This window comes from Sparus aurata, chromosome 16 (genome assembly GCF_900880675.1).
Source record: "Sparus aurata chromosome 16, fSpaAur1.1, whole genome shotgun sequence".
NCBI lineage: Eukaryota > Metazoa > Chordata > Actinopteri > Spariformes > Sparidae > Sparus > Sparus aurata.
This window is the reverse complement of record NC_044202.1, coordinates 24775878-24803244: the sequence shown is the minus strand read 5'-3', so window position 1 is coordinate 24803244 and position 27367 is coordinate 24775878. Positions and strand designations below refer to the sequence as shown.

The 27367-nt window shown below is 41.5% G+C and overlaps 3 protein-coding genes across 3 annotated transcripts; 2 read left to right on the top strand and 1 right to left on the bottom strand.

The window, feature by feature from the left end:
* Nucleotides 1-482: 482 nt before the first annotated feature.
* On the bottom strand, nt 483-4131 carry LOC115566354 (tubulin beta-4B chain). The gene is made up of 7 exons (XM_030392196.1): nt 3964-4131; nt 3676-3784; nt 2881-2991; nt 2409-2653; nt 1970-2292; nt 1532-1876; nt 483-1381 (listed from the first exon to the last, which is right to left on the bottom strand). Exons 1-7 carry the CDS (start codon nt 4018-4020, stop codon nt 1234-1236), a joined length of 1338 nt encoding a protein of 445 aa, XP_030248056.1. The 5' UTR covers nt 4021-4131; the 3' UTR covers nt 483-1233.
* Nucleotides 4132-6456: 2325 nt separating this feature from the next.
* On the top strand, nt 6457-17036 carry nrde2 (NRDE-2, necessary for RNA interference, domain containing). Its single transcript, XM_030443569.1, has 19 exons — nt 6457-6585; nt 6806-6911; nt 7593-7793; nt 7903-8043; nt 8264-8529; nt 8913-9139; nt 9357-9581; nt 9874-10063; nt 10296-10429; nt 10897-11017; nt 11149-11321; nt 11452-11623; nt 11743-11963; nt 12075-12570; nt 14357-14760; nt 14916-15055; nt 15590-15731; nt 16382-16453; nt 16644-17036. The coding sequence occupies exons 1-19, from the start codon at nt 6510-6512 to the stop codon at nt 16767-16769; spliced, it is 3633 nt and encodes a 1210-aa protein (XP_030299429.1). The 5' UTR covers nt 6457-6509; the 3' UTR covers nt 16770-17036.
* A 2648-nt stretch (nt 17037-19684) lies between these two features.
* Nucleotides 19685-25824, top strand: calm1a (calmodulin 1a). Its single transcript, XM_030443570.1, has 6 exons — nt 19685-19823; nt 24258-24288; nt 24422-24565; nt 24661-24767; nt 25040-25175; nt 25453-25824. Exons 1-6 carry the CDS (start codon nt 19821-19823, stop codon nt 25479-25481), a joined length of 450 nt encoding a protein of 149 aa, XP_030299430.1. The 5' UTR covers nt 19685-19820; the 3' UTR covers nt 25482-25824.
* The last annotated feature ends 1543 nt before the right edge of the window (nt 25825-27367 follow it).

The following is a 27367-nucleotide window of genomic DNA, read 5'->3' as shown; positions in this document are numbered from 1 at the left end:
TGATGGACAGAAACTTTACATAACAGACTCCCATTGCTCATTTTGCATACATAAGAATATGATTATCGTATGTTTATCTTCAACAGATGTAAAAGATAAGGTGGATAAGAATATGGGCTACACATTGGTAATACAACTCATAAACCTGTTGCTCAGGAGCCTGTCACTTGAAATGTTCACTCAGGCACTGAACCATTTCTCATTTAAAGTGACTGCATGAGTCAGTGATGGACAGGGATGTCCGCTGGAATTTGTATCTTGCGTTCGGGAACAAATCTGGAGAGATAAATAATGGGGGAAAAAATGTATCGCAATTCAGGCTCGCTGTTAGTTCCCTGGTAGGCAGCTAGGTCGAAGCTCCAGTATAACACCTGAGCAGTTTTAACGAGAAATATGTACAGACGCTTTATAATTTTAGTGATGACATTGCAGATCTCGTGATATCGAGCTCCTGTGGACGAAAGTAAACAAAATCCTCACAGTGTAGCACCAATTCAAAACATTTTTATTAAAACTCATCTACACTTTTGATGGGAAGAACATCAGAGAACAAGCACGCCAATAATGATGTAGCAGTGACCAGCTCCTGACACCATGCATTGTGTTCAGTGCATTTTTGATAAATAATATGTTGTCATTCAGCTAAAGATTTACATTCTATAACAAACAGTGTCTAATTCAGCAAAGAATGCCTTGAACTGGTCAGTGTTACATTCTCTTTCACAAATATATATTTTAAACCTGCAGCATAAAAACAGACTCAACCAAAGACTGACAGAGTGCGATGACTTAAATGATGCCTGCTATGAACAGAGAGAGCTGAAACCTGACAGATATGTACACCAGGAGGTGCAGTCAATTGCCAAAAGCCTCTTAAATTGTAACAGCACATTTGCCACTTAGGGTAGTAACATATAGGTGATACCTTCAAAACAGAGAGATAGGAGGGAAGCTTAAAAACATTCATATCCAGAACATGGAGGAAGAAGAGAACTGCTGATAGCAAAAAAAAAAGAAAGAGAAAGAGAAAGAGTGAAAACAGAATAGACAACATTTGAAAACCTAGGCTAGAAAATGATTTGTACTCCTGCTCAGGCTGGACGAGAATTCAATATTACCCATGTTAACTTTCTAATTATTGATTTAAGGCCAATTATTAAAAAGCAACAATGATTTAAACCCCATCAACCAGCCCTAACTGTTGCATAGTATGAAGGAGGTAATGGTTGGTGTTTAAGCCATGTCTTCTTCACCCTCCTCCTCAAACTCGCCCTCTTCCTCAGCAGTGGCCTCCTGGTACTGTTGGTACTCGGACACCAGGTCATTCATGTTGCTCTCAGCCTCTGTGAACTCCATCTCGTCCATGCCCTCACCAGTGTACCTGAAACAGATTCATAATTAGTCAAACGTGTTGTGTTATGAATTGACACTCTTGCGGGAAAATAGATTTTAGTGTATGAATTCTGGCTAAGAACAGACCGACACAAGTACAGGACAGACTTCTTCTCTCCTGACATCATCTTCTACTCACCAGTGGAGGAAGGCCTTGCGGCGAAACATGGCTGTGAACTGCTCTGAGATGCGCTTGAACAGCTCCTGAATGGCTGTGCTGTTGCCAATGAAGGTGGCAGCCATCTTGAGACCGCGGGGAGGGATATCGCAGACAGCGGTCTTGACATTGTTGGGGATCCACTCCACAAAATAGCTGCTGTTCTTGTTCTGCACATTCAGCATCTGCTCATCCACCTCCTTCATGGACATGCGCCCTCTGAAGATGGCGGCAACTGTGAGATAGCGCCCGTGCCGTGGGTCGCAAGCGGCCATCATGTTCTTGGCATCGAACATCTGCTGGGTGAGTTCAGGAACTGTCAATGCCCTAGAAAAAGACAGAAAATTCAATTACAATTTATTTCAAATCCATTCAAAAACATATTGAGGGTCCAGTATTGTCTCTAAGAAGCCTCTCTACCTGTACTGCTGGCTGCCGCGACTGGTCAGAGGGGCAAAGCCTGGCATGAAGAAGTGCAGCCTGGGGAAGGGCACCATGTTGACGGCCAGTTTCCTCAAATCAGCATTGAGCTGACCAGGGAAGCGCAGGCAGGTGGTCACCCCACTCATGGTGGCTGAGACAAGGTGGTTGAGGTCACCATAGGTGGGCGTGGTAAGCTTCAGCGTGCGGAAGCAGATGTCGTACAGGGCCTCATTATCAATGCAGTAGGTCTCATCTGTGTTCTCAACCAGCTGGTGGACGGAGAGGGTGGCATTGTACGGCTCCACCACTGTGTCCGACACCTGTGGTGGGAGAGGGTGGAGACAGAAAACGGGAAGGGACAGCATTTAAGAAGACAGGAGCATGTGGAGGGACAATTATTTCATCTTAAATATTCTTGTGTCAAGTATATATGAACCTTGGGTGAGGGCACCACGCTGAAAGTGTTCATGATCCGGTCTGGATACTCCTCTCGGATTTTGCTGATGAGCAGCGTGCCCATGCCAGAGCCGGTGCCTCCTCCCAGGGAGTGCGTGAGCTGGAAGCCCTGCAGGCAGTCACAGCTCTCCGCCTCTTTCCTCACCACATCCAGGACCGAATCCACCAGCTCGGCTCCCTCAGTGTAGTGGCCTTTGGCCCAGTTATTACCTGCCCCGCTCTGGCCTGTGTTACAGAATTATAGAATAAGTCAGTTACAGAAATCAAAACTTACTTGATCTAATTCTTAAAATATGACTTCATCATTCAAGTCAAACACAATTCACCTGCAGTAAGCACTGTGAGACACCCAGATTTAAAAGAGGAACGACTCAAGATGCCTCATAGCAGTACAAGAGATTTATCCACCCAAATTAAAAACACACATTAAGTGTTCAGATTTGAAATCTCACCAAAGACAAAGTTGTCTGGTCTAAACACTTGTCCAAAGGGACCAGACCTCACGGAGTCCATTGTCCCCGGCTCCAAGTCCACCAGCACTGCACGAGGGACATACTTTCCGCCTGCAGAAACACAAGTGTTCAGCAACAGAAGCAAAAAAACATTTTGCGGACCAACACTAAGCGGCGGTGACTAGTTTTTCAATGTACTGGTGTGAAAAGCAGAGTGGAATGACGAGAAAATCCTGAGCTAAAGCGGCTAAAGTATCTGCGACACCTTGCAACCTTTGTGACATATACTACACATGACTATAATCATTACAGCTGGTTGGCATGTCAGAACAACCGCATGTGCTTACAGCTGACAGTTACAGTAAAGAGACAGAAAAGACAGCACACAACCTGCATGCACAAGTGATTTAAGAATCTTGGGAAAGAAATAAGTTCACTACAATCTACAACTATAAGGTCTGTCAGTTATGCGTAATATGTTTCGGTTTTCGTTTTTTTTTTTTTTAAGTTAAAACAAAAACTAAATAAGGTTAGGTCGCTTATAAATATATTTCTTTCAACTTCAGATCATATAGTTTAATATATTTTCTTTAGAGGGAGGTTTGTTGACTTGTCGTATCTTGGAAACGGGTATCCACTACAAGACTGATTTCTAGTGGTTTCAAATGGGACAAAGACCCCCTGCTGGATGGCTACGGTACTTACAAGCCTTCCGACCGGTATTGCATTACCTTAGCTCCCTTTGAAATTAGCAAGATTATCTGACTCTGTAGCTCTTAGCAAGGGGAATTTAACCTGTTGCCTCGTTGTAGTACACGTTGATTCGTTCCAGCTGCAGGTCACTGTCCCCGTGGTATGTCCCGGACGGGTCGATGCCATGTTCGTCACTTATCACCTCCCAGAACTACATCAGAAAAGAAGAACGGTCAAATTAGGTGGCCTTGCGGCTGAAAACCATCGATGGTATGGACACCGAGCAAGGCTATGATTAGCTTTGTTGCTAAGAAAGCTATTTTGTCTTCCCGCTCAAGCCACATTAGACATTGACGCTCTTCTTCACTTTGAAACCGAAACCATTCTCACCTTTGCACCAATTTGGTTGCCACACTGGCCTGCCTGAAGGTGAACGATTTCCCTCATTTTGGTCGAAATGTAAAAGTTCCTTACGACGTCAGTCAAAAGTTGTTACCGCTCTGGCGCTTCAGCAACCGACGGACTAACTTGCCTGAGAAGGTAGGAGATACTGTCAACTACAGTCGGCAGATTAACGCAATTGGACGCGCTATTTGTCAGTCAAAGCACAACCGACTTCTCATTGGTCGAGTGAATACGGTTTCGTGTTTTGATTGGTTAGTTCTGAGGTGGCACCGTTGCCTTGGTAACACAAAAAAGAATTCGATACACAACAGTGTTTCTGCAGAGACACGCCTCATATACCTCCAGAGAGGTGTTTAAGGCGTGTCTCTGCAGCAACACGCCAACACGAAACACTTTATTTCCCCCACCGTCATGTTATCTTAGTGATCGACAAAAAGCAGTATTCCAAGTCTCCTGAAGAAAACACAATTCCATAAACTGTACATTTCTATGACGATATAATAATTGTGTGAATTCGTGTTTTTGAAGCCACAAGTAGGCCATCTAACAAATCAAGTCAACATTGAAGAGGAAATAATTATTGTCACATGTTCAATCAATCTATCAGAATTTATTTATAGAGCGCTTTTCATACATTGTAATGTAGCACAAAGTACAGCCCCCCAGACACGCGCACACACACACACGCATATACACACAAATACACACATGCATCCAGCTACTGAAAACACAATACATTAAATAAAAGAGTGAGTAATAATAATAAATAAATAAATAAATAAAGAGTAATAAATAAAACAGGCCACCAACAACAGGTTTTGTGGAACTGTGGAAACGTTATCGTTGATGTATTTCACTGAGGAGACACTAGAGACAGTAAAATTAAGATAAAACAATTGAACTCTAAAACTAAGAATGATAAAATAATAAAGGAGGTTAAAAGTCTAAAACTGCTTTTTTAATGGATAAAATAATTAAATAAATAAATCTGAATAAAGTAAAACAAGATAAAAAACTAAAATAAGTAAAATAAATAAATGAATAGTAAGTGAATAGATAAAAAGAATAAAGACAGGTTTAAGCAGCAGCCTAAAAAGGAGGGTCTTAAGGTTGCTCTTAAAAGTATCAACATTCTCCAGTGCCCTCAGCTGATGCACCAGGGCGTTTCCTCATAGGGATTGTGCTGGCCATTTTCAGTTCATTACGGGTGGGGCCTGACTAGAAATTTGACCTATATCTATGAATAAAATGTTTACCAAATTATTTAATAGAAAAGCCCACGTTTTTCTTCATTCATAAATACTCAAAATTTCAGTGTTGTACCTTTAAATGGAAGCCAGCCTGAAGAAATTGCCATTGTTGCTTCTCTACCTATTTTCTACAGTCTCATTTACTTTCTCACAAAACCCATAGGTAGGCTATCACTATCACTTCTTTTTCACTATCCTTTACCCTTTTGTTCCATATTTGCTTTTCATAATGAAACCATTTCTTCCACCTTCTCTAATGTAATTCTAAATTCCCTCTGAATTTACCTGTGATCTGGTTCACATTTTCGGTCTTATTCTTGGTAGAAGAAGAATGCAAATTATGTCTAAGAAGAATATATATTTCCTTCTTAAGGAATTTCTTATTTGAAATGTATAACTCAATTCCCATAGCTTAAATTGGTAGTTATCATACAAACAACATTTATAGCCCTAGGTTGGTACATTATAGCTACAAAGAGAGTTAGGAGTGTTGTAAAATAAAAATAAATAATGTTTAAGGTCTTTTAAGATTAAAAGTAATAATGAAATATAGTATTATATTTATGTATAAAGACAATAAAAATTTGTCTTTATACATTTGTTATTAAGCAAGAATAAAAATAAGATTTATGATAAAGGATCAGAAGATCATACTGTAAATTATGGAAACCAGGCCACTTTAAGGTAGATAAAGTTTACATATGTACAAGCAGTGCCAATAAAACCCAAAGTTCATCAAGGAATGAACAATTCGTCCTTTTTTAGTCATTGGAGGAAGCATTTTGCCGGATACACCCTGTGGGGATTCTTGAAAGAAAGTTCTCTCATTCTCTCAAGGTGAGCTCCTTATTCCAGGATATTGTCTATACTTATTACAATTATACATTTAGCGCAGAACAGTTGTTTTTATACATTGATATGTCTATTTTATTTATATATTTATGTTATTAATTCTTTGAGCATTAATGAATTACGCCAACAAATATATTGAGCTTGTTCTTCTTCTTGAGGATTGAAATGACCAAAAACACATTTCAATTATTTATTTATTTTTACAATCAAAGTGTTAAACATTACAAAAGGAAAGTACAACTAGTCTATAAGAAAATAAACTTAACATAGAAAGGACAAGGACTGTAATGAATCAATCAGTTTTTACCAGGAAAAATGGGGTTCATGTAGTATGGGAACTGAGCTAGGATATTGTGTGCGCCCTTTGATTGGTCATTTTATTTTGGTAAACCGGCCGTCACTTGACGTCATAATCCTGCGACTGTTTATATGCGACATACCATCATGGCTCTGTTTCCAGCTTTTGCAGAAGTAGAGTGTGACAAAGTTGACGATTCGACGAAAGGTGATCGTTCATTCATGTTGTACATACTTTGGTATTGATTGTTTTCCGCCTGAGTACTTTGTCGTTAGTGTTTTGACACGGCAAACCTGCTAAACCACGACCTAGCTGTTATTTACCGTCCAAAGTCTGCCTGTCGTTCATGCTAAATGACAAACATCATTGTCTGATCAATTCCCCTGATTACTGACCTAACTCTTTCATGGCCACTCTCTCCCTTTAGAATTAGACTGGCTGAATAATAAGAGTTTTCAGACTGGAGATGCCCTCTCTCTTCACAGTCGGTATTTGGAGAAGAACAGTGAGAGGCTGAACAAGAAGGAATCAAGGTACGTCCTAAAAAGAAATACAGTTTCACGGTTGCTGCACGATATGGAAAAAAATAAAATAAATCACATTGCAGTTATTTGTAACAGATATAATTTTTTATCACAATTAAAATTTACATGAAAAAAACAACAGCTTTTAAAATCATGATGATGGGACTTTTACTGTGGTCTGTTCCTAACATGTCACCTATTTGTACATCTGGAGAACTTGTGTAGCTTTGTGTTGTAGGCCTGAGCATCTCTGCCGCGCTACACTACTTCATCATAATGCTGTTATGTCCCTTTTTTTAAATCAAATACTGCAATTGCTGTGTGACCATATAGACATTTTGACTGTAGTTTGATTAATTGTGCAGCCCTGTTTGCAGACATAAAGCTTTGTAGTGTTCAAAATCATTTAAATTTCCCTCCTAAATATTACATAATGCATCTCTCCTTTGGTTTTTTCTTTTTTCTCTGTCTTCTTATTCTTCTTACTTGCATCAGTATTTCTTCACGTGAAGCACTTTTATACTGTTTAGAAATGTGCTTAATACATTGTTTTTCTATCAGTTTGAATTATTCTAGAGTACTAGAAACATAGTCAACTAAGTCTTTTGATTTCGTTTTAGGAAGGACTTTAGTTTGAATATGTTCTCTTGCTACTTTAATTAACATTGAGTTCACCTTTACAATCCTCAGTGTAGGCAGAGAGGTGAGCTCTGAAGAGGAGCAGAAGGAAGAGGGTAGTGTACCATCCAAGAGGAAGAAAAAAAAGAGTGAGAAGAAGAGGAAAAAAAAGAAAAAACACAAAAAGAAGAGTGGAAGGTATTCCAGCAGCGGCGGGTCTGACTCTGAAACCATTTATCCCAGTGACCTTAAAAGGGAAGAAGAGGGCGACAGGTACAGAAATACACTTTTACATATAATTTGCTTACACTCATAATTTAATGCACAGAAGCACTGGTTGATTGCTGCTCTGTACTTGTGGTTGGTGTGTGTGTCCATGCAGGCCCCAGGCTGCTCCACTAGCAAGTCGTTTCTCATGGTTGGATGACCTCCACTCGCCCACAGAGCAGCCGTTCTGTGTGGACCGTAAAGCGGACACAGCTAACTGGACGTACAAGTCCTTGTACAGAGGGGATGTAGCCAGGTAACACACACACACACACACACACACACACACACACACACACACACACACATGTGCAGACTCTCTACCAAGCTCTGGCATCTTTCTCATGAGATATACATTTGATTTAGATAAGTGCCCATCTTAGTGACTTTTCCTGCTAATGCTTACAACCTACAGTTTATTACAAATCAAGAACATTAATATTAAATGTAATTATGAAATATTCTGTGTATTCCAGGTATAAGAGGAAAGGCAGCTCATCCTTGGGTCTGGACCCTCACAAGCAGGGAGTCAGCTGGGAGGAGTCAGAGTCAAATAAGAAACACAAAGGCGGGGACAAGAAGAAGGCGGCAGACAGATACTTCTCTACAGTCAGTCGCCAGCTGTTGAGGTCTGAGCCCCCTGTTCCTACATTACCTACGATTCCTGACTGCAGTGATGCCATCAGCCCCACCTCCTTCCTCCCACTGGGTGACAATGAGGATAACAAAGTAGGAGAGACGGGTAAGAGACGGGCTGTGAAGAGGCAAACTTTATGAGTTTAAACATCTAGCAAAAACCTCAGCAGGTGTCATTTCAATATGAGTTCAACTGCCACACAGCTTCCTCACTGAAACAAAATTGAGTCAAAAAATGCAGTATGAATTAAAATGACTTCATTGTAGTGGGAAGAAAGTTAATAAAGTTCCAAACTCCCTCATTCTTAACGGGTAATTTGTTAAAATTCCCAAAGTAAGGCTAACCTGATTTTTGGGATTAAAATGAGGGGCTTAGTTGCCCTATGAAGTGTGGAATGTATCCTCAAAATCTCACGTTTTGTGCCAGGCATCTGTAGTACATATCTTTTATCTTTTCTTTTAATCTTAACCTTTAATGTGTCAATCCAGGTGACAGAGTGCAGACATCATCAGTAAACCCCCTGGGTGTGTATGACTCCTCTACGGCTCTCTGGCTGCAGGGGAAGGGACAGCAGGCGCAGACAGAGCCGCAGAAGCAGGACACACACGCGGAGAAGAGTGCTGCGCTCTTGGCTGGGAGGACTGAAGAGTTTAACAGGCGGCTCAGAGAGCAGCCGGCAGACACACAGCTATGGATACAATTCATACGATACCAGGTAGGAAGACTCCACTGTATTGGATCTTGCAAACGCCTCAATCTTCTGGACAGTCTATTTAAAGAAAAACTAAGAAATGCACTTTAGAGGCTGCTGTCATTGTCATTTTAGCTGTAAGAGAAATGTGCCATCACTTGTAAACACACTTTAATGTGTACATTTTGTGGAATTGCCCCTTAAGTTCCTATGCAGCTTTACTTCTTCTCTTCATGTCTAGGATGAGCTGACTGCAACAGTGTTTGGAATGGAGGAGGAGCAACAGGGCAACGACTTGTCTGAGCGCTCCAAGTCCTCCCACCGAGCAGTCCTGGAGAAAAAGCTGAGCATTGCAGAGCGCGCTGTGGCCACCAACCCAAGCTGCGTAGCTCTGCAACTGGAGAGGCTCAGGATCTGCCAAGAGCTCTGGGAGCCCTCACTTCTGACTAAAGAGTGGAAGAAGCTGGTCAGTCTGCAGTATTTGTTTTTATATGCAACTCACCTAATGTTTCTGTATTTGTACTGCCTGCAAAGCTGAACAGTTAAGTTGCTATTACAGCTGTGGTTTATTTTCTTTGCCCTTAAGAGTGGACTGGTTGGTTCATTCTCACACGGCCTTACTGCAAAGGTTCCTCTACATTCAATTTCCCCCTCTGGAATGTCAGAATGCTTCTCTGAGCCGGGAAAATAGTCATATTCCTACTTTTTGTCACCTCACAGACATTCAAACAGAGATTGTTTTATCTTTTGCATTTCAGGTGTTCCTCCACCCAAACAGTGCCCCCTTGTGGAAAGAGTATCTACTGTTCACACAGAGCTACTTCAGCAACTTCACTGTGTCGAAGGTCAACTCTGCCTATGGGAAGTGTCTCAGCACGCTTAGTGCTGTGCGGGATGGCAGCATGGTCTCTCATCCAGCCCTGCCAGGGATTGAAGAGGATATGTTGGGTAACAGAGATTTTGTTTAGCCTTTGATAATCTGATTTTTATAGTTTGGGTGGACTGATTAGTAGACAATAGTTACATATTCAGATGACCCTGTTCACTTACTCAGTCAGCCCAGTTTTATGTCCACATATATGAATACACACATGGGTGCATCATATTCTCACTTGCTTCAATACAAAATGTTTGTGTTTGTATGTTCAGAGATGGTGAAAGTTGTTCTCTGTCTGTCTAGATATCTTCACTCAACAGTGTCATTTCCTGCGACAGTCTGGTCACTCAGAAAAGGCAATTTCCCTGTTTCAGGCTATGATCGATTTTACTTTCTACAAACCTGACAGTGTACGAGAACTGTCCACCAAACAGCAGGTAAGCACACACATACCCATACACATACAGTACATAATATAATATAATATAATATAATATAATATAATATAATATAATATAATATAATTTGTATTGTAAGTCTAACCTATGCATTTAAATAATCTTGACCAGAGGACAAAATTATAATAAACTGTATGATGACTAACTAAAAGGAATAGTTCACCATTTTGTAAAATACAATTGGCACAACAGGACTAACAATGAATGTGAGTAACTTTTGATGTTTACAAGAAAACTGGGCACATGTGAGAATGGCATGGATCTTTGCATCTACCTCTGGACTAAAAAACTAATATGCCTATTTCATTTTTGCCTCTGTAAGGATTGCTTTATTTCTAGCAGTTTATAGAGATTTGTTAAAAAAACAAACCAAAATAAGGAGTGAATATTTGTATGTTAATATGAGTAAATCATGTTTTCCCATTAATTTATGTTGTTGTGTCCAGGTTGAGTTCTTTGAGCCATTTTGGGACAGTGGGGAGGCCAGGGTTGGAGAGCTGGGGGCCAGAGGTTGGAAAGCCTGGATGCTCCAACAAGAGCGAGGAGGTTGGCTACAGCCCAGTGCAGGTACAGAAAATACACCCAGACATTGTTACAGCAAAGTGTGCCATGCTTTACTTAGTGTTGGTATGGTGTGTGTGTGTGTGTGTGTGTGTGTGTGTGTGTGTGTGTGTGTGTGTGTGTGTGTGTCTTCACAGAGGAAGAAGAGGATGAGGAAGAGGATGAGGAGGAGGTTAAGGATCGGAGCCAGCCCAGACATACAATCTGGTTGGATGTGGAGTCATCTCGGGAAGCAGCTCACTGGCTGCCTTGGCGGCCTGACAAAGCTAAGGGCCAATCAGAAGAGGACTGTGAGGACCCAGACAGACAGGTACGGGTTAAAAGTGTCTCTGCTCATGTGTTATATGTGTGGAAGTCTTCTACACTATGTTTAAATTCAGACACAAAATAGATGTAACCACTTTTGTTTGACTTCTTCATCTCCGTCTCTCCTGCTGTAGGTGTTGTTTGATGACATCGGTCCCTCCCTCATTTGCCTGTCTTCACCAGAGCTCCAGCTCCGTCTTCTTCTCCGTTTCTTGTCATTCCTTGGGCTGCCCATTGACTGCGTGCTCTCTGCCACCCCCTGTCAGCCTGGTCTGCTGCTAGAGAACCTTTCTTTTCTCACTCAGGGTAAAAATTACACCATTAGTAAGAAGAACACAAGAAGGCTTTTTTAAATATAATGAACAACTTAAAGCTTATAATTTAGATGATCACATTGACGAATCTAACTCAATGTCATATTCTAGGTAATGACCTTCGGCATCCTCTGACCTCCTATGACCTACCCGACCTTGGGGTCAACTCTGTAGGTCACATGACCACTCTCCAGGGAACAAGGAAGTTTGCGGGGCTCGGGAAGCAGGGCGAGACATTTGTCACCAATGTGTTAAATATGCTCCAGCCTGTAGTTCCTGCCCCCCACCGAGCCACGCTGTCACTCAGCTGGATGCAGTATGAAAAATCCAAGGTAGGAGTTAGTTTATCTGACTTTTAAGATGAGGTCATGGTCGGCTTGGTCAAAAGAGTGCCTGACCATTTCACTTATTTACTTACCTGTATTTGATTTTGTGTATATCAGGTCTTGCACTGCCTATACGGCAGCAACAAAAAGCGTCTCCGCTTTCAGGGCAAGAGAAGCAAGCGGGTTTCAAAGCAGCTACTCAAAGAACCCGACAACCGCTCGTCATTGGTGCTATGGCGGGAGTACGCCCACCTGGAGTGGTTACTGGGCAACCTCGATGAGGCTCGCAAAGTCTTCTCCACGGCCACAGTGATGGGGGGAACCAAAGGGCTTAAGAGCCCCAGCCTCTGTGAGCTGTATCTGCTGTGGGCTCAGCTGGAGGTGGAGGACGGAGCAGGTGTGCAAGCAGGAGGAATAACTGCGGTCACCGTGTCCCCAGCTGTATGTGTGCTAACCAGGCTAGCAGAAGGAACCTCCTCATCCTCCTCGTCATCCTCCCTGTCCCCATCTCCGGTTTCCATCCTGAAAGCCAGGAAGTCATATGAGCAAGCTCTGACTGCAGGCTTGTCAGCCCTGGACCCAAACCTCCACAACCCTCAGGCCAGCAGAAAAGGTTCACTTTATCAACAACTATCTGTCATCTGTCAAAGAGGTTTTTTATGATTAAACCCATTCACTGCAAATCCAGTTCACACTGCGGCAGTATTCTCACATCATTTTAGTACAGAATGGAAACTCACTTGCAGAGAGTTAAAACTTCTGCAAAACATGTAATTCATCACATTAGGAAATGTATTCAGTTGTCTTAGAAGTCAAACATTTCAAGCTTTAAAGGGATATTCCGGTGTAAGTTTAATCCATGGTCTAACACACCGTGAAACTGTGTTAGACTCCCTCTCGAGAGATCAAGTTAGCAGACCGCTAATTTACGGAGTTTTATCAACCTCAGAAACGACCGCATGACAACAATACACTGCAGTAAATGGATCCAAATATAAACCGCCACCAAAAAGCCACAAATAATCCTCAGAACAGCACCAAACTTCAGCAACAGTACAAATAGGGTCTCAGCACATAGTCCGGGGCATTAAAACTCCACTAGCTTAGCTGGATTTCTACTGAAAAGCTGACAAAATTTATCACTCTTCTGCAGCAGCTTCCTGTTGACGGGAAGTCCCGACGAGTCGATTACCGAGTGCAGTAGAGTTCCGCGGCTCATGGATGAAAATGTATGATAATGACTCCATGGAAAAGCAATCAAAGTTCATATGTGTCTTACCTGCCAGTTTATAACAGTTATTATCGAGAGCGGACAGGGAAAAGAACGGAATTGAGCATTTCTAACCGCACTCGGTAATCGTCGCGTCGGGACTTCCCCGACCCGGAAGCTGATGGAGGAGAGTTGAAATCTGTTTTTAGCTTAACAATAGAAATCAGCTAAGCTAGCGGAGGTTAGATGCCCCGGACTATGTACTGAGACCCTATTTGTATTGTTGCTGAAGTTTGGTGCTGTTCTGAGCATTATTTGTGGCTTTTTGGTGGCGGTTTATATTTGGATCCATTTACTGCAGTGTATTGTTGTCATGCGGTCGTTTCTGAGGTTGATAAAACTCCGTAAATTAGCGGTCTGCTAACTTGATCTCTCGAGAGTCTAACACAGTTTCACGGTGATTTAGACCATGGATTAAATTTACACCAGAATATCCCTTAAAGACACAGTCTTGGACATAGGTGGTCAATAATGTGAGGTATGCAGATTATGATTAGAATTTATTGTTTTGAAACAGCCTTCAACACTAAGTCACCATAGCCAGTTATGCCAGTCCAAAATTGCATTTGATTTTGCATACCACTGGGTCCGATACAACAATGGCTACAGCAGCAGAACTGTTTCTCTGAGTCCGGTAGGACCAAAGGCCAATGAAAAGACTTGGAACAAGTTGTCATACATGATACATCATAAAGACACTGCAAACTAAAAGGGGGAAAACAATTTGGGGGATGTGACTGGGGATGGAAGGTTTAGAAGTCTCATGGAATGGAATTCATGCAAGGTTCATAGATTGGAATATTGGGACATGTAATAGAATGAACTGCAGGGACATGCCATTAAAAATGGAATGGTGGAACATACCATGGAATGGGATGTGAGGACTTCATGAATGTTGGAGCGGTCATGAATGTTATAAATTTCCCCAGTGCTGCTCTGACGTGTGAAAAAAGTCTATTGTGCAGGCTGGGTCACACTCACACTCACATGTCTTAGAGGCACACTCAGTGTTATTGTTGATGTTACTACTAACACCTGTGATTTTCCTAATGTGATAGGTCTGATTGTCTCCTGTGAAAATGCAGACTTTCATTAATTTGACCTTTTCATCTCTTTATTCCACCACCAGGTAAAGAGGACCTGCCCAGGCTGAGGGGCCTGGTAGGCTGCTACGCCTTGTTCCAGTACCTCACGATGGGCATCCAAGCAGCTAACACCATCTACAACCAGGCTAGAGAGACGATGGAGGCGTTGTACCAAACACTAATACTTGATAAGCAGCTCAACAGTAATGAGGAAGCCAACCTTTCTAGCACCGGTGCTAACCAGGTTGCAGCTGCTTCCAGCCATACCAGCAGGCTCCATGTTAACAGGCTAGCTTATGAGTGTGAGGCAGTAGCAGTGCAGCAGGCAGCATTGCTAAGGTACCACAATAGCATCAGTGTGTTTCCACTGGCAACGCTGAGACAGACATTGACCTCTTCCCTCTCCACCTGGCCCAGCAGCGCCCCTCTCTGGAGCATATATGTACAGGTAAACCAGGGTTTCTTCACAAGATACCATATGTCATTTATGGGTTAAAATCAAAACAAGCAGTCATTGTGGATGTGTTTTTTCCAGCTCTTTGCATTCATTCTGTACTGATTTAGCACTTGTTTTACATGGCTGTCATGCCACCTGTGTTTCAGGTAGAGAACCGTTACCATAGTGCTGGCCGGGCACGTCGTTTTTTTCACTCTGTAACCAGGAACAACAGCAGTGTGGTACCACGCCTCTTTGCCATTTTTGCTGAACAACAAAGGAAGCAGCTGGTGGATGCTGCTCTGAGGTAAGGGCAGACTGGATTATGGGCAGGTGCAGGGCTATCCTGCTCACTTGGATTCAAGTCAGATGCCATGTTCATAGTTTTTTCTATTCTTTCTCCTCTTTCTTTTCTATGACTACCCATTGCTGCTTGTTAATTTGATAATAGTAAAGGTGATCCAACACTATTGGCGACAAATTAGTATTAGTACTATGTATCAATATTATGTAGTTCAGACAATATTGTAGATCCAAGATGAAATTAACAGATGAGCGGGACTGAGAGAAAAAAGCACAATTACAAATCTGTCTGCTCATTGAACTCCATGGAAAGTGCCATGGATGTATCAATACATACTGTAATGTAGCACACTTAGGCTACTGAGATATTTCAGAGCCATGGGCGGGACATGGATAGATTCTAACTTGCATATAAAGGCACATTAAACAACCCCTCTACCCCTGCACTCTGTAACCTCCCCCAACTTCCTTCACTTTACCTATTTCTAATTATAAAAACACTGAATTTAAAAACAAAATATTTTCATGTTCATTATAGGTCTGGTTTCCATGATGCTGCCCTTCCTATCTTGCCTGAAAATGGCCTCAGCAACCGTGTCCGTGGACTGTTTGAAAGAACCATATCAACAGAGATGTGTTCTCACTGTCCTTTACTTTGGAGGATGTACATGCACTTCCTGGTGAGACAGCAAATAACATGCAGAAACTCACACAATCACAGCCCTTTGGAGCACACTCTGTTTACTGGAACTAATTTCCTATCAACCATTCAGCTGAAATACAGACATAAATTTGTCATCATATTCGTTACAGTAGTTGCAAACTTCACAGAATCAACATGTCAGTTAGCTGATGGATGCATACACAGAGGCAAAAAAGCCATGTTTATAAGAAATGTGTAGGATTGTTGCAAAAGCTATGTGTGTCAAGGATCTGTCAAACTTAGAAAGAAGTCAGGTGGTAATGCACTAACAATCACAGCACCTGTCCAGAGATACTTAAAAGGCAAATACAAGAATCAAATTCAAACATAAATATACATTATTGTAATGATGGGCAAATCCTGCTGTTCCTTTAAGAGCCAATTTTGTTCTGTTTGTCATTCTGCTCGTTAATCTCTGACCTTTAAGTGCTGCCTTTTTTCCGATCATTTTCCAAATATTGACTTAGAGATAGAAGTATAAGAACTAACACATACAGTAAGACGGCTGGCACAGACTCACTTTGTTTTATTTGCACATTTGGATACACAAATATTGACTGTCAGTCAGTATGAAGTCTTGTGTCTGTGCCGTGTATATAATGTGTTTGTATGTATGTGTATTTGTAGTTGTCTGATGGGCAGGTGGATAAAGCCAAAGGGATCTTCTACAAGGCCTTACAGAACATTCCCTGGGCTAAGGTGAGTTTGACTCTTAACATCAGTCGGTCTACTTCATTTTTAAATAATAGAAATTAATTAATTCATGCCTTCTCTCTTTGTGTGTGTGTGTGTGTGCGTTTGTGTTGGCCTGCGTGGGTGTGGCTGTGTTCAAATGAACATAAATTTGCATTTTTGCAAATATGTGTATATGGCATGTGTGTGACATCAGGGTTTGTACATGGACGGAGTGCAGCTGTTCCCTCAGCATCTGCAGGAGTTTGTAGATCTTATAACAGAGAAGGAACTCCGACTCAGACTGCCTTTAGAGGAACTGGATATACTACTGGAGGACTGAACACTGTATACACGTGTATACACACACCTCATTCAAGAACTTCAGCCCACATAGTGGCATGTTTGATGTCAACAAGAAGATACAGATGCGAAAACTCTGATGCGTACACACATAGCCGCAGTGTTAAACAGTTAAGTTTCAGTGATGTTATTAAAGATGGGCATGGAGCTATCCTTCGGACTTTATGTATATTGTTTTATTTTCACAGAAAACCACCAGCTCTGTGTTTTAATACCAGATACAGTCAATAAATATGTCTCTCTATTCTCAGTTGTCCTGTGTGCTGTATGTTTGTTTATGCATAAAGGCTTAGATTGCATGCAATTCATACTGAGGTTGAAGGCCTGTGTTTCATAGGAAATGTAAATATTAAACTTAATGACATGATTGCAACCCCACATTAGAGTTTAATGTAAGAAACTAAACAAATACCGAGGTAAATGAGAAACATAAAGAAAAGACTAAACTGCCTCAGGATTGAATTGTTATGATGATTTTCATGTTTTAAATGATCACATGCACATACTTGAACTTGTTAATACTGTTAATGACACCCCTGATAATGAGGTTTAATGATAGCGTATATCCCTGCAGCTTGGCCAAAGACAACCATACCAAGGTAACGAGAGTATAAAAAGATCAGTGCAGTGTCAAGTTTAGAAAGTTGTCATGCTCCCATGTGGTGCTATTTTTTTTTTTTTTTTAAATGGATCTGGCTTTGAGATAGATTAAAATTAAATTCCATTTGAAGTTTCAAGTGAACAGTGCTACTGTAAAACAAGTCATGCAGTGGCTGCTTTTATTAAATTTTATTTTTTAAAAGAGATTTAAAGTCCTCATCTCATTTAAAAATGACACTAAAAAAGATAGTATTTTATCTCATTTTTTTTAAATAAAACTTTTCAATTTTTTCCCTCAGTGCGACTCACCTGTGAGTTACCTGAAACCTTTCACCGACTCTATTCATACACTGTATGTATAATAACTCAGGATGCGCTGTGCGCAGCAGCGGTGGAGTCGCTCCCCCTTCCATCGCTGCCGCGCCGTGGTCTGACGCATTGCAGATCCGCCCTGGCCTATCAGAGGCTTCTGTACAGTGTGCAGCACATTGCGGGTCTGCTTTGTCCTATCAGAATCGGTCTCTCAAACACAAACCCGCAACTTCCCTAGTACCGTCAGACGCAATTTAAAACGTATCCTTCCGCCTGCATAAAACACTGCCTTACATAAAATAGTTCCTCACTTTGTGTCATTTTCAACAGATTGAAAAAGTTGCAGAATTAGATAGGAGGAACCCCGTTTGAAGTCATCTATTGCACATTTTTTTTTCAAGGCAAACGACCACTATTATGAACAACTCGATTACTTCCATACAAGTTATGATTATATTTCTTCTGTTGCAATTGTCCTCTCAATAAACCTCCACTTAATTTCAGGTTAGTTTAGCTTTTATTTTATGCCAATAAAAACACAATGCACAGGTTGATAAAAATATATTCTGCCTAATAATACAATTTTTATTTTAATTTTTTTAGGTTGATGGATTTTGAATGATGACAGTGGCAATGCATACAGATAAATTGAACAGCTCCAGATAACTTTAACATGTCTCTTTGATTTTGATGCAGGATGTAATGGAAACGAAGAGGCAACACCAGACTGTATGACTGGTGCCAGGTGGCTGGAACAAGTTGCCAAATTAAAGATAATGTAATAATACCAGAGGGTGCATGAGGCAGTCTCCCAAAGCCAAGATCGGGCTAATGACTCGGCATAAATCAGTGGTCTCTGGCTCTGAGACAGAAAGGCTCATAATCACATAGCCTAACACTATTTTGACTGCCCTAGACCATAACAACAGCAATTAATTAATTCCATTAATAAATATAATGGTGTAAAACTGTAGTTTAGTAAAACTTTCAATACGTTTCAAATTGCATCCCATATTTGTGTGAATTCTGATGCAGCAGAAACACATATTACCTTTCTGTGCACTGTGTCAGTGTACCATTGCTGACAGATTTTGAGACAAAATTATTGATGTGTCCTATGAGAGGTACAGTAAATCTCATTACTGTGGGGGTGAAAAGTGACACAACAGACTGTGACTGATAAGAAATTAGAGAATTTTTTTTTCTGCTTTCCTCAGATAAATATAAATCCAATTGAAGTTTATCCACCGTTGTGTCACCACTCTTCAGCCCTCATTACAGCTAAATGAGCATTTTTATTCCCTGTGTACTTATCTAAGCATTCAATTATAATTTCAGTTCTATTTGTATTCAGTTGACTGCAGTTTAGTTCTTCTGTGTGTCTGATTTATGTTTGTGTGCATTCAGCAACAGAAAAGATGACTTAATTTGATTTTGTATAGACTAGTGATACTAATGTTACACACCAACGGACTTCCCTAGGTCTCCAATTACACAGCATCAAGGCTGAAAAGCGGGCCCTGCCGTTGTCATGCATGTAAATGAAAATCATGTTTTGACATGTCATATATGTTCCTAATTACATGATATTTAATCAAAGAGCTATAAAGTAACACTAATTAAGCAGTATTGCAGCACAGGCTGCTTGCTCTGATCTTGATGAGAACATGAAGGCAGCAGAGCACACATTGGACAGAGGCTGCTGAATGGGCTGTCAGTAGCTGTTGATACCTGACAGCCTAATCAGACCTGCACAGTGTGTAAATAAAACCATTTCACATCAAAGAGCTTATTGAACCTTTACCTCACTCCTTTCTGACTGGAGAATACTTTTGACAACTTAGAAAAACAGAGAGGTTAAGAATAACTTTCCTGTGTGAAACATGACAAGCCCATATACAAGTACGCGCACAGCAGCAGGCTCTTATGAACGTGTATGTGCGCGCACTCAGGTTGGAATTGACGGAGCGAATATCCCCACACTGCGGAGGAATATAGTGAGCCATACAGCAGTGGTTCGTCTTGCCTGCCCGCCTCCAACAAGCCTTGTTCAGTGGCATACGTCCATTTCCTCTCTCACTGTAGCGTTAGCAGACCTACGTTTCCATCTCAAACAGACATGGTGAGTATTAACCGTGGTTTGTGATCTGTACGACTTAAAATTGTTTTGAATTGTCTGAATGTCTGCTAGCGGTCCTACGTTTCATACAGAGAGTCTGTATGTTAAAATATCCTGAAGCCTTCATTGCAGAGAGCGCTAGAGTGGGGTTGGGTGTAACGTTACTGTTGAGTTAGCTAGCTAACTAGCTGTTAACACTGGCGGCTAGTTAGACATAGTGGCTCGTCGCTGGAAGGGAGAAGCTTCTCACGTCTCCTTTACTTGAGTTAATACTCGCCAATGAACTTAAAACGGTGGTTGATATTAAGCGTCAGTGTGCTGCCTGTCACAGTTGCCCACAGTAGGCAGTAGTTGTAGCGGCTGTGTTGGCTGCCGATGTTAGCATCACAGCTACTGTTGCATCCACAATGACTGATATTCCGTTATCTGACAGCTTAAACATCAGTCAACCATGCACTTTCGCTTCAAAAGTCGTGAGATAAATGGTTTATAGCTTCAGTGACTCTCGAAACACAATTGTTTAAGATGAATGCACAGAATGTTTGATGCCGGATTTGTACCGAAATCTGTGACCAATCAAATATCTGATTTACTGTCATTAAGACATTCAGCTTCGAGGAAGGCTGATGGACGAGGTGTTGCCAGGGTTCATAGTTTCTGCTACTGTTCTATCAAATATTGTCAACACTCCAGTTGTATTATTACTGCGTCTCACATTTTCACAACTATTGCCATAACATTGATAACATCAAAGTACAACATGTAACCAATGGAGAAAAAAAAAACTGCAGTAGTCACAGCTGGCAGTCCTAATTAGGTCATTATGGGGTAACCCCTGTACTAATCACTTTACCACAGAATAAACCAGATATAGTTGAGCTACTTATAAACCTAACATTTGACGATATTGATTACATTTAGCTTGCTTCATACTATTTGGGTACTAACGCATGTTAGAATGAATGTCTTCACTAAAGTTTGGTTAGTCTTATTTATCTAGAAATTGAAAAATGAATGCTGTTTTTTCATTCCTACAATCTAAAACACTTAAACAGAATACATTTTTATAGCTCTTTACCTCCAGTTCCGGTATATAATCTGGTTTGTTGATCCCTGAACAGTCCCTAGGGAGTGGTAGCATTAATTATCAGTCATGGTCAGTAGTTTATAGATCATGGAGGGAGTTGGTTACATTCACAAAAATATTGTGCACTGTTGTCATGTGGTAAAATGTGATTATATGGTGTAGTGGAATTGTTTCTCGAGATATCGTAGGCAAATCTGAAATGGACACAAAACTCGTTTGACAGATGCAATCTACTGAACACATCATAGGCTCTTGTCATCTGATTACACAGGGAAAGCCCTTTATAAGCAAACTCCTTACTTGTGTAAATACCTTTTCAACAAAGCCCTGCAGCAAAATGTCACTGAAACTTCACTTTGTAGTTGATTATTTCTGGGTCACATCTTAAGTGAATTTTATTATTTCTTGAGGCATCCTCCTCACATGCATTCCTTTGACTTAACACAGTTTGTTTCCTAAAGTGCAGCTGGTTTTCTGTCTCAACAGCTCATTAACTACAGTAAAGTGTTATTTACGTGTGTCCTAGTCATTGCTGTTCCTTTTTTACACTGAAGATTGGCTGGAGTTGCAGTTGGTTGTTGGTCATTGGTCTCATTTGCACACTCAGCAGTGTGCAAATCCAGCTTTTCATTTGTGGCAAGTGCATATCAACTGACAAGTTTTAACAATGACTAGCTGCATCAGCTGTGTTGACCTATTAACTCTCAGTATATTTAAAAAGGTGACTCTGTAGGATCACTTTTTTTAGCTACCTCTTTGATTAAGTACACGTTTGGTTTGTTAAATGTCTTAATACTGTGCATGGGTGCTGTCAGAGTACATCGTTGGGCTTCCATGTTACATCCACACTATCCAACAGGAATGTGGCCTGTACTGCCAGGCATTGCAGCGCCTTGAGAGGAATTTGGCCTGTGTATTAGAAGGGTTAGCAGCTTGTTAACCATCGCCAGAGCGCACACACATCATCGCTGTAATTATCATCAGCTAAATTCTAAAAGCCGCATTATTATTGCTTGACAGTCCTAATACCTTTGTGAACAAAACAAGTTTTGACTACTGTTGTCACCTCTGGCTACTGATTCCTTTTACTCTCTCTGTCCTCAAGGTCAGACAAACACAGAATGTGGTTGACATCACATATAAATATTTTGAGTATTGCCTAACACGCGTACCATTGCACCTTCATTTCTTTAGAAAGCTTAGTTTCTGTAAAATATTTCTGACAGCAGTATCTCTCGGAGGACACACAATCTACTTTATCCTTTGAACATTTGGTTAGTCCACTCTTGCACATTCACCTGTAAATTAGTAATTATGACAGTATGGGTTGAGTTTTCTAAATAATGTAAAAAAGTTGTAGGCCCTTTATGCTGCGCATTTAGGCTCATTTACCTAAGACAAATGTTAGGGGGATTAGGGGCCCTTGTCAGAGGGGGCCATTTGGTGTGACCCATGATGCTGTCTGGGAGGTCTGATGACCAGCCAACTGATCCTCCCTAGGAGATGCAACTGTAGCAGTGAGATGACAGGCCACAGATTACCACAACCCACACCTACGCACACACAAAAAACCCCTGTGACCTCCCCCAGTCTGGACACTGTTACTGTTGCACACCTTAAATCAATTTTCCTGACACATTTAAGTGACCTCCTCTGGCCTGGCCTCCTGGCTTGTACACACACACACACACACACACACACACACACACACACACACACACACACATTCTCTGTCAAAGTGTTGAAGGCTCTTCATCTATTGAGCTACTGCAGGAGGTGGACACTTCATCTGTGCATCCACCTTTACTGTGCATCTGCTGGGGAGATGGACAGGCTTACACAAACACACTGACATGCAGGCACAGGGAGTGTGGTTTTCCACAGTTCAACCTAGTTGGAGTCAGAAGCAGTCAGGGCAGGACAGCGTCTGGTCACGTACACTCACAGCGTTGCAAGACACAAGGACAGAAAGAAAGATCAGTCAAGCAGACAGGTTATTGAGAGACGGACAGATGGACAAGTAACAAGGAGAACATCAACAGAAGGACCAGCATTTCCATCAGCTCTTCCTCAAGCTCATGGATGAGGAAGACATCGCCTGTCAGGTCAGTGCCAATCTGCTGACCGATGCCACTCCAGAGGGATTGTGAAATCTTCTGTCATCTATCCAGCTGTCCCCGCACTCTGGACCGATTAAAAGACAAGTCCTGCAATTATCCTGTCAGCTGGTCACCGTTCATGTGTCCATCCCACCATCTAACTATCCAAGCGGACTTCAAAACATATTCTGTTCCGTCATCGACTCAAATCAAGTGTCAAACTCAAGTTTTTTTTCTCACCAATACAGTTATGTAACTATTCAGGGAGATGGCAAAATCTGCTGTCTATCATTCCCATTGTCCACCCGTTTTACAAACCAGAAACGACTCATAGATGTCTGGTGATCATTTTTTTCATCCACCTGTTCCTCCTGACTTGAGACATCATTGCTGCCCTTCTTGCTATCATTCCTTCGTCATGCTGCCTAAGAAAGTCCCTCTGTACCCAGCGGAGGAAGAGCTGGTGAGCCTGTCCACTGTCTATGATCTCTTGGACGAACAACAGCACTACTACAAGGAGCTCATACAGCAGCAGGAGAGGAACTACCGAGCCTTCCTCCAGATGCTGATGGACACGTCATCAAGCCGCATGGACAGCCTGGTCAGGGAGATGCAGGATCTGAGGAACTGTCTGCAAAGAGCCAAGGCTGAGCTGGCCGAGGTTAAAAAACAGGGCGTCCAGAACAACAAGCGGGCTGAGTGCCTGGCTGAGGGTTTGGTGATGGTGCGGGGGGCGCTGGATGGCCTCAGCATCAAATCAGGAATAATTGGGGGAGGTGCAGGAGGAAAAGGCATGGACATGAAGCAGCGCAGAGGAGCTGGTGGGTTAAGGTTGGATGGTGGAGGAAGAGGAGGCGGAGAGGCAAAAAAAACAGCACCGAAGGCAGTAAAGTTGGTGGCAGACCTCACAGATATCCACTTTGATGACATAAAGGTTGTACACAGTTGGACACACAGTGAAATGAATGGGTTAGCTAGAGCTTTAAGCATCATTAGATGTTGACTCTCTCTGACTTGTGATTGTTGCACAAGTGTGTTGGCCGTTGCTGATAGGTTGTTGGCAAAGTGTGTTTTTTCTATTTTTATGAGTGAAATGATAAATTGCCTCGGACGTGGACGTGAGTTTATTAAAAAATGTCACATTTGAATCCCAAACTTTACATGAAAGACTAAGCTAATTTAGTATACAAGAGTGTTATTATTTTTCTCTTCTCATTTCCTTCCCCCTCTCCTTCTGTTTTTGTTTTGTAGGCTGACCAACTAACAGAAGAGCAGATTGCAGGTAAGGCTACAATATAACAACACTACTTTACCATCTTTAGCAATTGATACACATTTCCTGTATAGGTTGAATTGCAGTATCAGTTTTGTTGCATCTGCTATTGCTAATATTTTCTCTTCTTGTGCCCGAACAGAGTTCAAGGAGGCCTTCTCCCTGTTTGACAAGGATGGAGATGGGACCATCACCACTAAGGAGCTGGGCACTGTCATGAGGTCACTTGGTCAGAACCCAACTGAGGCTGAACTTCAGGACATGATCAATGAGGTGGATGCAGATGGTATGCAGATTTTTGTTAAACCTCTCTTTTTAAACCCCTTTTAACAATTCAGCCAAGTTGTGTTTATAACATCCATCTGGCCATCTCTCTGCCAGGCAACGGGACCATTGACTTTCCTGAGTTCCTTACAATGATGGCAAGGAAGATGAAGGACACTGACAGTGAGGAGGAGATCAGGGAGGCCTTCAGGGTTTTTGATAAGGTAAGTGTGTATGTTTGTTTTATGTTGTAAAGTTAAAGAGAAAAACAAATAAAATAAATAATAATAATACTAATAATAAAAAAATATTTTTTTTTAATCAGTAGTTTAGCAGTAATACACAAAACTTAGTCAAAAATCACAGTCATTGTTTTAGCTTAAGCGGACAACTAAGGAGAAGATTGTTTTCCTCTGTTCCTCTGTGGCATGACAATGATATCTGACTAAGACCGTGTGTGACTAATTGTAATGCTGTATGTGTGTGTGTTGGCCAGGATGGCAATGGTTACATTAGCGCAGCAGAACTGCGTCATGTGATGACTAACCTGGGGGAGAAGCTGACAGATGAGGAAGTAGACGAGATGATCAGAGAAGCAGACATCGACGGAGACGGACAGGTCAACTACGAAGGTACGGAATTGCAGTGCCTGCCTGTATACTTAAGATAACTTATCCAAAACATGGCTATGAACACCACCTCCCTTCATCCATCATTATTATCATGATTTTTATGTTTATGGAGCAGTGTTAAATAATGTAAGCTAAAACACTGTTGATAGATGAGCTCTGTGTCATCCTCTGTTTTTGATGGAGTGTCTAATCCTGTCTGATTCAGATTTTTTTTAACTGTTATAGTATACAAGTTAAACACTGTTCCTGATTTTTATTTTGTTTATTTTCTCTACAGAATTTGTTCAGATGATGACTGCCAAATGAACTGGGCTCACATTAAGACAAAGAATCAGTCAAATGTTTCACTTACCTCTTATTGCAAAAATCTACATTTATTCATACTGTTCTGTATAGACAACTTAACTGAATGTTGGAAAAACTAAAAATCTGTCCATATAAACAAGTTTAAAAAGAAAAAAAAAGGTAAAAGACAAAAAGAAAAACCTAAATGAATCTGCATGTACTGGCTTGTATTCCCCACCCCCAGCGCTAAGCTGCCCAATCAGATCTAAACTCGTTAGCCAAGCAGCCTCTCTGCAGCTGGCTGGTTTGGCCGCTGCTCCTCTGCTTCCTGGTTCCATCTGCCTGATGTCATGATGATTATATGGGCTGGCCAATCGCCTTTCTTCTATGACTTCCTGTTTTCTTTTTTTTCTGTTCTTCATGCATGCAGCTTTAGATGGGTTACTGTTGAGAGCCCAATGGCAGAAAGGCTGTTGTTGGGCCTCAGGTTGGCCTGGGACCCACAGAGGAGGGGAGGGGGTTAGTGTTGACAGATGGATGGGAGTGAGTGAACCAGTGAAACCTTTGCAGTTTGCTTACCTAAATGAAGTCAGTAACGACAGATATTTTTAAGAAAAATATTCAAATGGAATAAATAAGAACTCATTTTAGATTCTGTGTTTCTGGCATGTCAGGATACTCGCTTTATCCTTTGTGTGTTTACCTTTTTTGAGGGTGAAGTCTGGGTGGGGCATAGGTTTGAGCCCCTTGGCATTGGGTGCGTACTAAACTATTTGGAGGGCTGGGGTGGGCTTTAATGGTGATGATATACTAGAGCAACCTTTGGGGTAATATCATCAAACAATGAATCTGTAGTTATTCCTCACTGAAGCATACTTCAGTTAAGCATATTGCCTCACAGGTTGCATGTGTATCATGATTCTAAGTGGGTGTTAATTTCAGTTTAGTGGGGACGGGGTCGGTGCTTTGCGGCATTTCTATCTTGTGTTTGTGTGTGAGTTTGCGTGTGTAAGTGTGTGCGTGTGGGTGCGGGCGAGGCCCGGCCCAGTCCAACTGTTCTGTTCAGTTCAGTTGATCTGCATTCCAAGTTGTACATGCTAGTCTTTACATTTTGTTTTTCCAATAAAATACCATGAACTAATGTCTTGTGTTGGGTCTTTTTGTGTTTGTGTCTTACATGAGCCGACTTTGTGTTTTCTCAGCGAAGGCTGATTCTGCCGGGGGAGTGCTGCTTAAAATGACTCATCTGTGCTACTTATTGCATGTGATGTCTTTCTCTGTGCGCAAGTGTAAGCGCAGACATTGAATCCCACTAAAAACATTTTGTGAGGGGAATTGGTCAGCTCCTACATAATTAGATCACCTAAATGAGCAGTTATCAGAGGATCAGACAGTTGGTCTGGTCTCAACAATCACTAGATTGACAAGAACAGAGAAATGCTACAAGAAGTTCCTGCTCATCAGTTTTCATACATTGAGTATTTGTATAACTGCTAAGTATGCACAGTATGGGATAAATAAATCAAAGGTCAAGACGTAAGTAATGGTGAATAAACCCAATCCGTCTACATAATGGTCACCATGGTTACTGGAATTATATTTGTACAGCAGAAAAACATGTGCGATGTCCTGTCAATATCCTTCGTTTCATTTAAGGGAAAGTTGTGTTAAATCCGGATTTTCAAAACATGGCTCTATTCAAAAGTCTGTTCTCAAGTTGACCAACATGTCAGTGTCCCCAACACCAATGACACCAACATGTCGCCACTATCCTAATGGAACAATTAGTGTTTGTGTTTGGGTGCCACAAGGACTTCTTCTGATCGTCTGTCTGCAGATGAGATGTTGCTAGGCAACAGAGCCAGGCATGGGGTGGGTGGAAGTGAAAGAGAGGGAGCAGAAAACCG

What these genes read in the sequence shown, in the direction of transcription:
- LOC115566354 (XM_030392196.1), bottom strand. Translation starts at nt 4,020, where the DNA reads ATGAGGGAAATCGTTCACCTTCAGGCAGGCCAGTGTGGCAACCAAATT. An exon ending in ACCAGACAACTTTGTCTTTG is followed by an intron (nt 2,654 to 2,880) that starts GTGAGATTTCAA and finishes TCTGTAACACAG; the next exon opens with GCCAGAGCGGGGCAGGTAAT. An exon ending in CGCAAGGCCTTCCTCCACTG is followed by an intron (nt 1,382 to 1,531) that starts GTGAGTAGAAGA and finishes AATCTGTTTCAG; the next exon opens with GTACACTGGTGAGGGCATGG.
- nrde2 (XM_030443569.1), top strand. Translation starts at nt 6,510, where the DNA reads ATGCGACATACCATCATGGCTCTGTTTCCAGCTTTTGCAGAAGTAGAG. An exon ending in AGTTGACGATTCGACGAAAG is followed by an intron (nt 6,586 to 6,805) that starts GTGATCGTTCAT and finishes CTCTCCCTTTAG; the next exon opens with AATTAGACTGGCTGAATAAT. An exon ending in AGGGAAGAAGAGGGCGACAG is followed by an intron (nt 7,794 to 7,902) that starts GTACAGAAATAC and finishes GTGTCCATGCAG; the next exon opens with GCCCCAGGCTGCTCCACTAG.
- calm1a (XM_030443570.1), top strand. An exon ending in CCTTCAGGGTTTTTGATAAG is followed by an intron (nt 24,768 to 25,039) that starts GTAAGTGTGTAT and finishes TGTGTTGGCCAG; the next exon opens with GATGGCAATGGTTACATTAG. An exon ending in CGGACAGGTCAACTACGAAG is followed by an intron (nt 25,176 to 25,452) that starts GTACGGAATTGC and finishes TTTTCTCTACAG; the next exon opens with AATTTGTTCAGATGATGACT.